This window comes from Plectrocnemia conspersa, unplaced genomic scaffold (assembly GCF_051122295.1).
Source record: "Plectrocnemia conspersa isolate PC_06_02 unplaced genomic scaffold, ASM5112229v1 ptg000004l, whole genome shotgun sequence".
Classification (NCBI taxonomy): Eukaryota; Metazoa; Arthropoda; class Insecta; order Trichoptera; family Polycentropodidae; genus Plectrocnemia; species Plectrocnemia conspersa.
In genome coordinates, this window is record NW_028277168.1 from 6836149 (window position 1) to 6850412 (window position 14264).

A 14264-nucleotide genomic window follows, 5' to 3' on the forward strand; every position below is an offset into this window, starting at 1 on the left:
TCCATTACGGAACGTTTGGACGTTTGGACGTTTTCCTATTATGTAGGTATAGGTGTGCATAAATTGCCGATTTTAAATTGGATAAATATATTTTTTTTAATTAATACGAAGAAAACATTCTGATCTGTCGCCGAAAAAGTTGGACAAATATCAGAACTTTTGAAAGCTACTAGTCTATGTCGATATGATATTGCAAAGGCAGTTAGCGTCTCGAGAAGTTTTTTGAAGAATATCAAGAGTTTGGGTTCACTTTAGATCCAAGAAGAAATTACAGAAAGATTCGCGATATTTGTGTTGAAAACCGAAAATTACCAATTTGTTTATTGAATAAAAAGTAAAAACATAACCGATGAAGGGATAACAGTTTCCCAGCAAGCTGTGAAGCGACGATTAGTAGAGTAGAGGTTTAGAATTAAGTATGTTATTAATAAAATAATCCCTCGGTAAAGCGTATTTTTTTAATTTAGAGTTTGTGTTTTAGGATTTGGTGGATAAAAAAAAAATTGTGCGACGAAGGCCAGGCGAAAATCACATTTTAGAATTTATTACCTTCAATTATAAATTGGTCAGTAATTTGTGAGAAAGGAACGGGTCGTTTTTACATAGTCGAGAAGCCGATGCGTTAAGAGAAATTAATAAAGAGAAGTTATGTCGTTAAAATAAGAAAATGTAAAAATATGAAAAATGTAAAATTTTGCTCAAGTTTAATAATATTGTATTGAGAAGAGTAAGATTAAAAGGCAAAAATAAAAAAGTGAGAAAATGCCGCATCGGTTGGCCTGAAATCAGGGGTGCCAACCGCAGTTGCCGGTCTCTCTTTGCGCGCTGCCGTCGTTGGATGATGGCCGAGACGGCGATGAAGGTAATTAGGTCGTTCTGCAAGTCCGCGTCCCTCGACGACCGTCGTCTTCGCAGAGAACGCCCTTTGCCAAGCGCCGGCAACGCGGCGGAGACGCTGCGCCCCCGTCTCGCGCCCCCCTAAGCCCCGTAACGCGTAACGGAACACGTTGCCTCATGCTTTGCGCGATTTGCATCGTCGACGCCTAGCTCCGTCGTCTCCGTGTCCTTGATCCATTCCGCTCGTACCGCACGCCGCACGCGTCTCCGACCCTTACGATACGTATGCATATACATATTACGAGTGCATAACGCACGGTTAGTTAAATCGTGACGTTTCAAAACTTTTCGCATATCGTCGGCGTCTTGTTTACTGTGTCGATTGTTTATTTTTTTAGAATATTCTAAAGCGATTCGCCACTTTGCCGCATGCGCCTCGAAACCGCCTCGAAACCGTCTCGAAACCTAACCTAAAATATGTTCACTATTGCACAAGGTCACATCTCAAGACTACCCTCTGCCAAAATTTTAAATATTCGTTCCATTCGTTCTACATAGTGTAAAGAGAACTGTTTATTAAAACGATAAAGGGTTAACTATTTTTTTCTATTATGTGAAATAGCTATATGAAATAGCTATGTACTCAGAAATAATATAGCGATGATGATAATTTAACCAATTAACTACTATATATTGTAGTTCAAAATAATACACACTTCATTCCGTCGATCCTTTTTTGCTTTTTACAAAATGTGACATCACAGCACAGGTCATCGAATGCGAATCTTGTAAAATAAATGACTCGAATGTCGTTTATGGAATTTATCAGCTCTAGATTGTGTTTTTTACAAATTAAAAACCAGAAGATTAACCTATTTCCTATGTTTTAAATTTTTTTTTTTTAAATAGATATGTATATATTTGTTCAAAATTATGTAATTTGTTGCTTATGAATATAGTATTCATGGTAAATGTATTATATTTGAGAATATACATATGTACATACATTAGTTATTTTTTATTTTTGTTTGCAGTAGATGTGAAATACATTTTAATGACAAGAAAAAATCATAAGATTATTATTGTATACAAAGACAAAATTTTGAGGAAATATATTTCAAATATTATAATCCAAAAATATAAAAAAATACTGCCAACAATTAAATAATTTTTGATTAAATTTTTAAATTATGAAGATATGTTTTGCAGCTATTTAACACTAGATTTATGGCATTCGTCAAATTGACAGGTTTCTGGTTTGTATTGTGATTTGATTTATATCAGACTTTATATTTCAACAATGCAAATATATTAAAACTATTTTTATTTTCGGAAACTTCTTATTTTAAAAAATCTGGTCACTATATACCAATTTTTAATGAAACCTGTCAAATTGACTGGTTTATTATTTCTATAATAGTAAATACCTCAACTTTTGCACTTGTATAAATAAAGGTAATTTTATCTCCCAATAAATAAATTTTCAAATCTGTTGTACCATCTAACACTTTTTTACTCAAAAAAATCTTTTAATTGTATTTATTTTATTAAATTCAACGATAAAGTTTGTGCTGAATGATGTTCATGCCAACAATTTAAAAAAACAAAATTGACGATACGTTTGTAATCGGTGTGTAAATTTACACATAACTGTTAATTTGTTTATAAATAACTGCTGACAGATTTGCAAAAAATTGTAATCTTACATATGAATCATACCGTTTTATCTGTCGCAATAACATAAATTTGTTGTATCATTCGATGGCAAAATATACGATACACTGCATTTTTATTATGTTTTTTTTATATATATAATGCAAAGTTATTTACTTATATTGTTATTATTGTGCAACAATGTTCGTTTCCGTATACAGTTTGTGTAATTACTATAAATTAAGGTGACAAATTTTGAAAATATTAAAGGTGAACACTTAAAATAAACAGGCCATATTTAAAATTTTGGTTCAAGGAGGATAAATTGTTACCGGAACTAAAAAAAGGTGTCATTTTGGAAATACTGTTCAAGGATGACAAAAGTCAAAATGTTACAGGAGCTTAAAAGAAGGTCATTTCGAATTTTTTTTGACAAAGAGACTGCTACGGGAGCTCAAAAAAAGGGTCTCTCGGAATTATTTGTCAACCTTTTTATTTTATTGAAACTACTGCGGTCCAATTTATTTAATCACAAAAATTAAGTTTCTTACATATTATTTATATATAATTTATTTAGGATAAACCCTGTACCCATTCCAGATGTTGGGACCACTACCTGAAAAAAAAACTACTCAAGAATGCAATGACAAAAAAGGGAATGTTTCCCTCTATCCTTATAAATAATATTTAGTTAATTGTTTACTATTGTAATTTACAGTGATGGTTCTTAACATATTTTTAAACGCACGGAATTTATTGTTTTTTCTGTATTACTTAGACATATGAAACATTAAATATATTTATGTATGTACATTACAATTAATTACATATTTATATACTTGATGTTTGGTTATATTTCTCTATCGTATATTTCTGGAAGCAATCTTTCATATGAATATATGATTTTAAATTAATAATTAGAAATTTACTATATGGGAATAGTACTTTTTTGATAAGCCAAGCCTAGTCCACATTGTGACGATTTTTTGTCCTTTTATGCAAATACTAGAATATTATTTTTTGTTTATTTATGTCTTAAAACTTTAACTTCTCTCTTGCTTATATTTTTTATTACTTGTGTTAGACCTAGTTGTACTAGTTAAGTATAATTTTTGGGAAAATGAATAATCAGCAAATAATATAATGGTATAGAATTGGCAGGGTGATTCAATTTGAGTTTCATGTCAGCAGCGCTGTAAATCAGACAGCTGTCAATAATCACACGTTCAAAATGTCAAATGCAAGGATGTCGTTTCAACTTTTTTCTTAGGAGCAAAGGTTGGCCAGTCAGTGATCGTTTTAATTAATATTTTGATTTCATGAAGATTCATAGTATTTTTCATTAAATGACATGCATTTTTCTGACCAAGTTCAAGCTCAGTCCCAGTTTAGAATCCACATTGAAAGAAATAAAATCGTGCCATTGCCGTCGCAGTGAAAACACTTAATTACTTGCGTTCGTTCAGACTAAAACAATATTACAACTTACAATAAGTGAGAATTGAATAAAGCATATCTAAACTGAATTTTGACCAATAGGAAAGCGCAAAAAACAATTATCCCTTCTCAGAAGTCAAAAATCCACATCCAAAGCAATAAAATCGTGCCGTCGCCGTCACACGGGGCAGACTCATTACCGAGCGTTCCCACTGCGACGGCGGCGACATGATTTTATTGCTTTTGACGTGAATTTTGGACTTCTGAGAAGTGATAATTGTTTTTTCTCCCTCTTATTGACCAAAATTCGATTTGAATATACTTTGACCAATACTCTCATTTCAGAAGTTCGTAGTAATATCGGTAAGGATAGCTATCATATTCTTAATACATAGTGTAATATCCAAGTGCAGACGAACTATGGAGGAATATGCGAGATGTGACATCTCTGTACTTCTTCCGCTTATTTTCCAATGAGAGATGAGTTGGCTTAGTTTGTATTTTGGATTTGACTTAATGAAAGATCTAAAATTGTAATTAGTTAGAACTTTCATTACGTTACATTGCTGAAAAATACAGAGGCGACCATTTAATTGATAATATTATTTATAATTAATGAAATAATAAAAAAAACGTTTGATTAATAAAAAAATTCCAAAAACATCTTTAAATTCGTGGATATTTTTTAAATGTTAAGAAACTGAAGTTGAATCACCTTTATATATAATATCACTCAGTATGAACAATGTATCGCAAAAATCTATCGTACAACTGAAGAACTACTCTCGATTAAAATCATTTAAAATGGCTTCAAAAAATATAAAATTAATAGTTTTCCTTGACTAATTGCGAAAATTTGGAGGTGTAATTATATTTGATTATTTTCATCGTTTTGTTAAAATATTTGCTTAATCGCAGGAATTTGAACAGGTAGAAATTTGGCAACCTTGCACTTGTCCTCGCATTCCGCTTGTAAATGCAATATATTCTTTTGTGTTTGTAATGGCCCTAAATGACCACTGGAGAAGCTTTTTAGGGATGCTCGTCCTTCTGAATCTCTGATCGTCACGTTTGAAAGCACTTGTCGACGAGTCATATCTTAGCATTCCAATTTTTTTTATAGAGCTCTCTATGGCTCATATAATCTTAATTGTCTTTATTTTTATAATGTGGGTCATATTATACTCAACATTTTATATTTATGTGAAATATGGCTATGTCCATGTTACGTAATCTCCTTAGTCCTTCAGAATCAAAGTCCGATTCGTCAAAAATATATTAAGCAATCAGTTATCCTTCATTTTAGTTACATGTCCTGCCTGCTTGGTCTTTGGGTTCTGTTGGGTCAATGTCGAAAGAGGGACATCTCCATATATAAGTATTCAATATTTCATGTTTCCCTTTTGGGACTTTTGTTATTTACAGTGTTCCAACATGGTCCTAAGATTCTTATAAAGACCTTGCCTTACATCCTTAAAGAAACCGCTTATCCCTAACCAACATTGTCCATGCTTTGCATCATAGTCGAAGATCAAAAAGAAGCTCTTTACTTTTCATGTATTCTCATCCATCCAATTATTATATGTTATTGAAATTCATTATCTAATCATTTATGAATGCTGATAAATAACGAATGGCCCAAGAGTAGTTAGCAATGTCTATTTTCTTATATGTGTCGTTAAATGTTATTTATTCAATATTTTTTCAGTTTGCTATGTAATTATTCAATGTAAATGTGTTTTTTTTTGTGTTCTCTCCTGTTGGTAACGTTTGTTATTAAAATATGTTTATATGTAGCTGTATTTATATTTTGTCCCGTTTGTTATTTTTAGTGCTTAAATCATTCATGTAACATTGGTTGTAGATTAAACTTTATATGTTTGAAGTTATGACATATTTTTGATGGAAAACAGATGTAACTATCATTTTTATTGGAAATTAATACTAAAATTGTATCTCATTTTATTATTTGGTGGGATTATTAGTCTTTTTCGAGTTTTTCAATCTTTCTAATTATGTACATAGTTGTTTACTATTTACCATTAACTCTTAAACTGACTAAAATTTTTATTGGAATAGATATTATTATTTTGTTAAAATCCTTGCTATTTTCCCTGTAGAATTAATTGTAATGGTTGTTTGGTTGTTGAGATTGGTGAATGCAAAAATGTTTGGTAAATACCAGTATTTTAAATAACGCATGTTGTAGATAGACTGTCAAGTATTTGAGAATTTAAAGAAAAAAATTGGAATACTTCCAAGTTTTACTTGCAAAAAATATCAGTAGAAAATATCTATACATATGAGTCATAGCAAACGTGGAATTCGCTTCGACTCAATTGTCACCGAAATTAATTTTCAATACGTAATTATTGTTATATTTGTGCTTGTGTACGTACAAATTTACGTTTTACTCTCTTTATAAGTGCTCATTTATTTTTTAAGCTCGTGTGCTGAAGTTTGATGATCTTGCCGTCTTGAAACTAAATATGAAGGTTTGAAAGTTTTCAATTTTAGTGTTGAAAAAATAATTCACTTACGTATCACAAACGGGCAAACACTATTTATGGAATGTTATAACTGTTAATTAATCGATTTTGTTTTTTATATATATATATATATTTTTATGTGCAATGTAATATCAATTATTATGCTCAACATTTTATTAAACATTGGCCAATTCGGTATTGTCACAATAGCTAAATCAAGAAAACTGAAGTTGCGTTAGAAATACATACTTTTTTACTGATGGGTGGACATTTGGAAGTCGCAGTTATGAACGGGGTATTAGCAGTATTTAATTGCCGTCCGAATATCCTCACTTTCGAAGCTTCTCAAATATTAAATTGTGTCGTTTCAGGTCCAGGAGTATAAAGATTCTTTAAAAACCAAAGCAGAGCAACTGATCACGAAGGGTTTTCCCGGCAAAATAGTTGAACTGAACGAAATACTTGACACGCCGAACTTTCAGAATAGAAGCTTTGCTGATGTACACCAGGTTATTATTTATATACAATGTGAACGCATTTTAGTATCTGGATGGATGTGTAATGAAATTGTTTTCTTTTAAGGATTTGAATATTCCGGTTCCGGCGCCAGTGTCGTTGGCGAATAATTGCGCCGATGGCGCTCCATCTGCAAAGCGAGCACGCGTAGATGAAGACGGAGTTGATGGAAAATTAAAAATTGAAGTCGCTGGCAGTCATGTTTATGCGCTTCCGAATGGCTCTGTGCCATGCAACAAACCCCTGTGCGATCTTATACATCTTGTTAAGCCACGCATCCGTCAGTTGGTCGAGGATTCGAACTTGGTAAGACTTTTACTTACTATGTAATGTTAGAAAGACAACCTAAATTTATTTTAAGTTTAAGATATAGCCATAAAAAAATAGTTTTTAAATTATTAGAAGAAAAATGACTTATTGTAGCAAATTAATGATATACAAGGAATATTCGAAAGTAAATACAAGACGCAGAAAGTTTTTTATTTGGGAATAGACATGCCTTTAAGTTTAATTTTGAACATCATCGCCATGATATTCAAAACATTTGATGAGCCGAGAGTTTCTTCAATCTTAACGCCATAGAATTTTCACAACTTCTTTTTTAACCATTTTCTTCCAAAGCATACAGTTTCCAGAACCCTTAACCGTTTTCGTGCCACAGTATATTTCGTATTACACAACGCCAATGCCAGCATTTTTAGAATTAAAAATCAAGTATATGTCAAGTGTTAACGAGTTGTCAAGGACTTATATACCAAAAGGAGCTTCCGGTGCGTTTTGACACTATTTGCAGCTGCTAAATATTGAAGTGCTTTTTTACTTTATTAGTAAACTAATATTTTTATATATAGTAAAAAATACATATTTTTCATAAAATATAAACTGAAATCTTTTTGACATTTTTTGCATCATTATGCTATCATTTAATGCGTGAAATTTGTTATCATTGTTGCTATCATTTAATGTGTGAAATTTGGTCGAGAAGATCATATTACAAACTCGTGAACCAGAGGGACACCCCTAACTGACTACGTTTTTATCTTTGAGAAACAAAAATAGTTTTAGTCAAGCTTTACTCTAATATTAAGTCCTTCCTGGTCATACCTGAGCTAACTCGGAAATTTGTATTTTAAAAATTCTCATTTCAAAAATCAGCAAATTTCTTGAAAAAAATATCTCTTTTATGATAAAAATTAAATTTGTACAAACATTTTTAAATGTTTTACAACGGATTCATATATTTATAACGCTGTATAGGAAAGGGTGGGTCCGTTCAAAAAGTTTTTGAGTCATTTTAAAAAAGTACTGTGACTGGGAAGGTTAAAAATTACGTTTTATAATATTACAAATGTGCAAGTGGTTAGTGGAAACCCTGGCGACGTGGAAAAGAAGTATATTAATTTTAGCTATTTTTAAGACTGCTATTCAAGCGTTAATAATTTTAAAGGTTTCTCCATAGATTACTATATATAGTGAAATCTCACGGGACCGAAAGAAATTCGTTATATTGAATGTAAGGAAGATGATATATTTTTATTTTATTTTTAATTATCATATTACTACAGCATCAAAATAACCTCTTACCAGATTGACAGATCGTTTTTGTCACTTTTTAAGGATACTTATAATTTGTTAAAAAAATGTTTTATAAAAATAGTTTGAGGGTCGGCAAAATACCTTGAATGTCGCTTGTGAACACATCTGGTACACGCCAATTCAAGGACGAACTGAATTCCGAGAAATATTGTGTCAAGTTGTAACGTCATTTTAAAATTCGGATCAAAATATTTCGTTATACTGAGATCAGTCTTCGTTACAATGAAAACATTTTGTATAAAAGTTTTTCGGGGACAAATTTGAAGATTTGTTATAGTGGGAATTTCGTTATTTCGGTATTCGTTATTTAAGTAACAGATTTTATAAATACCCCGTATGTAGCTTTTGGCCTTACGGTCGCGTAGTGACTGAGCCCCGTATGTGGCGCGTGGCATGAGAATGGTTAATAGAATTGTCTATGGCAATATGGTCTATTTTTCGTTGCCACTGTGGCGGCATTTCATATGCGATACTTATGTCATTTTTAACGTTATTTATTGTTTTAAATCATACAATTTTTTTTGTATTTTATAAAAAAAATATTAATCAATAACAAAAAGCTAATAATTACTGCGGTTATTGAATGTGTTTATCTTTCAACCAATGGTGTTTATTTTATCGATGCCAATTTGTTGGGGTAATAAATATTTTATTTTTCTCATGACTTATAACTGCTGTTCATTTATTTTCGGTTTGTTTATTTATATTTTGAATTGGAGCAAGTGAGTGATTTGCTTTCAATAAAAAACTAGAATCTTTTGAAATTACGCACTGCACTGTTACAGAGCTGTCATCCGAGTAATTATAAACATAGAAAGTTATGTTTCAGGGCGTCTCAATATTCTTGCCCTTAACTTCTAATGTACCATACTTTTGCGCAAAAAAACACACGTACAGCTGGCATATTTGCGCGGGATCGAAAAAAGTGGCGTATTTTCAAATTATGTAATTACAAACCGTAATGTTCAAATTCCGCTACTGATAATTATAAAAATTGGTGTGGGCACTCACCAAATACAATATCAATGAGAACTTTTCGGTCGTAAATATTTCATTTACCCAAAATCTTTGTCTGCTTTTGCAAAATGTCATAAGGCACAAAATGAGACTTCAGAATATGAACACCACATGTGTGACTATTCTAGAATTTGTTGGCATCAATTCTAAATGAGAATTTGTTATGGTGTGAAATTTATATAAACCGATTTAGGATAATATATAATATAAGGATATTCGAAAAGATTTTTTTTAACAAAATTTCGAACCAATAATTATTTAATTTTGTATGGAAAGAATTATAATAATGACATCTCTTAGAAGAATATATTATCTAAAATATAATTAATCTCTTTTGGTGCCCTAAAATATTCAAAGATGTCAGTAAGTCTGTTAAAGATCGAATTTCATACAAGCGTATTAACACGTGTCCGGCTGTAGGATCCTCAAAAAGCGTTTGTTAATCAGATCCGGTGCTAAGGATATTTTTCGTAAATTTAAAATTTTCGCGTCAGTTTAAAATATTGACCGATCGAGTTCGCACGTCTTCGTGTTCTAATGCCTCCACTGCAATCTCTGGATGTTGTCCGAACCGAAGTTACAACTGAAGTCGGCCGAGATCTACAACTTCGAGTAAGCGGCCACACTCGCAGATTTCATATGCCCGCGCGCTTCGCGGCGTGCATGACGTTTGGACGGCGGCTGCTGTCACGTACAGCCGGTATATTTGTGCGCGATCGAAAAGAGTGCCAAATAATCGCAATTTTTAAATTGTCATATTATTTCAGAAATCTTTATAAATAAAACCATTTAATTGTTGATATTTGTTAAAGTTCATTTATATTTTCGAACTTTAAAGATGTAAAGTGAATAATGTTAAATTAAAAAATAGTTTTTTGATCATGAAATAATTTTTTTTTATTTTATTCAATTTATTATCTTTTTTTATGATGAAAAATGTTTTTAAACTTAGTGGAATTTATGTGCACTACCTATGGTCCATTTATATTCTGTAAGCTTCTCTCGTTTTAGTTTTTTTATTGTTTGAGCAAATTTTATAGGGTCCTTTATTAAATATTTATAACGAAAATATATTTATATTTTATGTAAATTATCCATTCATTATAAGGATTATGATATTACATTTCAAACTTGTATTTATGGATATTTTTAAATAATAAAATATAATCTTGAATGTGCACTCAAGTAAAAAATATTGTCAGACAATATTATTATTTGTTTGTGATAAAAAAATAATATTACTTTTTTAGTTTCTTTAGAAAGTTCATAGTTACTGAAAACATGACTTTTTTATTTTAACCCTTCCGCTGCGGTATATATTTTTGCGCGCCATTTCGAAATTTGTTAATATTTGAGGGAGCATCTATTTATGCCATAAGTTATGTAAATATTATTTCAATAAATTAAAGTGTTTTTCAACATTAAATTACACAAAATAATATATTACAAGGTTTTAAAGGCTCATGACACATTTAGGTGCCCAAGCATACTGGCGATTTTTTTGATGACTTCTATAGGTGTCATCCGCGGTCAAACAGTTAATAACAATTCAATTTTTAATAATGATGTCTTAATAGCTAATCTTAATATCAAAACTCCAACAAACGGTTTTCGCGTTTTCTCAGGAAGTAAAAAAATGATTAATTGGATTCAGTTTTCAATTTAAATTGATTGATAGATTGAACTCAGACATTGAAAATTCAAATATTGAATTTTTCATGTTTAAAATTTATTTTATTATAATTGTACATTAAATACAGGTTTAACAATCCAAAGGTTTACATTAATTTTTTTTATATAATTAAAAAAATAATTTTTGTTCAGAATATATTTTGTCCTGAATAATTAGTGTCTACAAAAATCTTATCTGGAATATTCCGTATTCGGAAATTTTCTGTCCTTAAAAATCGGATCGCCACTAAAATAAAATAACGTAAAAAAATATGAATTTTTTTTCAAAATGATATTCAATTTGCTGATTTTTCGATCTCAATGGGTTAAAACATACTAATTATTATTCTTTTGTATTGCAGCTTAAAATGTGGATATCGTTTATGATTCCCAAGATCGAAGATGGTAACAATTTTGGAGTATCCATCCAAGAAGACACGTTAGCGGAAATCCAAGCAGTGGAGTCTGAAGCAGCGGCATTCTTTGATCAAATATCCCGATATTTCGTATCGCGGGCCAAGATCATATCGAAAGTCGCTAAATATCCTCACATCGAAGACTACAGACGAGCAGTTCAGGTGCGAATTTAGCTTCTTAATCAAAATCCAAAGTTTGTCTATACAAATTTATATAAATGGCTTTCTTATGTTTGCAGGAGTTGGATGAAAAGGAATACTTATCGTTGTGGTTGGTGATGAGCGAGATTCGCAACCGATATTGCTCCTTACACGACATTGTAATTAAAAATATTGAAAAAATCAAGAAGCCACGATCCTCAAACGCGGAATCCTTGTACTAATTTTAGTGTCATTCCATTATATTGTAATAACTATAATAATTCAAACATTGAGACCGTTTCGGGGCTAAATATAAAGCGTCGCTATTTTTATCTCATATGCTGAGTTTGTAATATTTTGTTTTTTTGTTGAATTACTTTAATTATATTGTTCAAGTTGAAAGTCCCCCCCTCCCTATTCAACACGTGTGATTATTTTGATTAATAATGTATACATGCATGCTATATACAGTTTTTCTGTATTCACTTTTGTTATAGTTTTGGTTTATCTACTTATACTTTTCATTTATTTATTTTGTATGCCATTTTAATAAGACATGGAAAAATAGTTGTAAACTATACTATATAATAACAAGACAACTTTAGTTGGTATGAATAAAATTTTCAAGTTACGATTATATGGATTTTCTTATTATCCTTACCGTTAACTGATACAACTCATACCCTTTCCCTTGGTTCACTATTGAATCCAATTTTTATGGCATTTACAAGATCTAGGGCAGTGGATGGCTAACAGGGGTAAATTACCCCAAATAGGGTCATGAGCATTCCTTTATTTAAAAATTACATTTTCTAAATTATTTTTTTAAGACTTCAGAATCAACAAAAGAATCTGCTCTTATTTTTTTAAACTTATTATTACATATGATAATGTTGACGTTGCAAAATGTCAAGAACATTATTTATTAGGAATATGAAATTTCCGGAGTAATTAAGCTTTTCTTTAGTGGTATCCTAAATCATAAAGTTAATGTTTTTTAAGTCATTTTTTTCACACTTGTTTCGGTCCATTCATATAACACAATGGGTATATCCTTCCTGCTAATATATTGCAATAACTCTTGTTTTTTTTTTTGCAAAGCCAATTTAGTCCCAAATTTCATTGCCTCTAATCGTACGGGATCTTTTTTAAAATAGCCATCCTGGACCGATCTCAAGGACTGTAAAAGATCATTCCATTTTGTATACGCCTCCAAAAATACCTATATAAGTCCAAATCCTGGAAGCAATCACCACGTCACTACAATTTACTCAAAATAAATTATAACGGCAGTTCACCTTGCGAAATAAATTATTACCAGCGAAATTTACTGTTATTATTTGACTCACCTTCGACGAAGATTTAACAGCTTAGCAGCCATTAGACCCGATATTAGCAGCCCAGGTTCATTATTTATCGGTGAGTGGAATTTAATTTACCTTAACTTAATTGTATCGAAAAAATATTTTTTTATTGTAAATTATTAAAATAAAATAATTTCTTCAAAGTTTTATTTTTTTCAAATTGGAAAAAAATGTTCGCAACGATTATACAGTACTGACTTACATATATTGTTCACGCGGCGGTTTCTTTTACTTCACCACGTGCTGTAGGGTTAGATTTGTTTTGCTCCCTATTTTACCTGTCAGATAAGCAAACGAGTATACAGGCGGCCCTCGACTTTCGCACATAATTGGTTCCTGAAAATGTGTGCGAATGTTGATTGTTCGAAAGTAGAGGGAAGTAAAAAAAATTGAAATTGTGTGTATTTTAAAATATTTATTTATCAAGTAAATATAAGATGTTCAAGAGGCGTTTAAGAGACATGTTTAAGTGGGGTTTGCGGGTGCTTCCTTTGAAAAGTTATCAACAGTTAACTGTTTTCTACTATTATTTTTCTTTTCTTCAAATAGTATTTTATAACATGCAATGTCTTTATTGATCGCCCTATGCACTTGAGATATGCGTTCTCCATTGGGATCACAATTTTTCGTAATATTTAAAAATTTGTCAAGATGCGTGAGAAGGCTTCATTTATATTTTTCATTGTTAAAGAGTTCCAAAATAAACCCGTCTCATCAACATTAAATATTTGGCTAGAGGAATATTCTCCATCTTCAATAATTTTTAGAAATAATTAGGAAATAAATTATTTTACAGCATCTTTATCCGCATCAACCGATTCTCCAGTAAATTCAATATTATGAAAAGAATACCTCATTTTAAAATTGTAAAACCAACCGTTACTTGCTTGAATAACCGTGTTACAAACTTTTTTTAATCTATCCTTCTAATCTTTGTGCAAACTAAGAGCTTTTGCTTGAATAATTGAAATACTTAGAGTACATCCTTTTGATGTTGGTCATTGATCCATGATGACGAAGATTTTTCCATTTCATCCATGCTTTTTTTTGCTGTGTTGTTTTGGAAACATCTTGAAGATTGTGGAAATATATCTTTAATTTCCGCAATTTTGAACGTATTCCTTAAT

At 31.0% G+C, this 14264-nt stretch overlaps 1 protein-coding gene across 7 annotated transcripts; it reads left to right on the forward strand.

Annotated features, from left to right (window-relative positions):
• Positions 1 to 802: 802 nt before the first annotated feature.
• REG (proteasome regulator gamma) lies at positions 803 to 12410 on the forward strand. 7 transcript variants are annotated; one of them, XM_088184525.1, is made up of 8 exons: positions 803 to 862; positions 5234 to 5305; positions 6373 to 6422; positions 6627 to 6711; positions 6788 to 6925; positions 6999 to 7238; positions 11579 to 11794; positions 11872 to 12410. In XM_088184525.1, exons 4-8 carry the CDS (start codon positions 6676 to 6678, stop codon positions 12013 to 12015), a joined length of 774 nt encoding a protein of 257 aa, XP_088040651.1. In that variant the 5' UTR covers positions 803 to 862; positions 5234 to 5305; positions 6373 to 6422; positions 6627 to 6675; the 3' UTR covers positions 12016 to 12410. The 7 variants fall into 7 exon arrangements, with proteins under 7 accessions (XP_088040651.1, XP_088040652.1, XP_088040654.1 ...); XM_088184526.1 differs by lacking the exon at positions 5234 to 5305 and having other exon boundaries at positions 803 to 1120; XM_088184528.1 differs by lacking the exon at positions 6373 to 6422.
• Positions 12411 to 14264: the final 1854 nt, after the last annotated feature.

What these genes read in the sequence shown, in the direction of transcription:
- REG (XM_088184526.1), top strand. Translation starts at nt 6,676, where the DNA reads ATGGGTGGACATTTGGAAGTCGCAGTTATGAACGGG. An exon ending in AAGTCGCAGTTATGAACGGG is followed by an intron (nt 6,712 to 6,787) that starts GTATTAGCAGTA and finishes GTGTCGTTTCAG; the next exon opens with GTCCAGGAGTATAAAGATTC. An exon ending in TGGTCGAGGATTCGAACTTG is followed by an intron (nt 7,239 to 11,578) that starts GTAAGACTTTTA and finishes TTTGTATTGCAG; the next exon opens with CTTAAAATGTGGATATCGTT.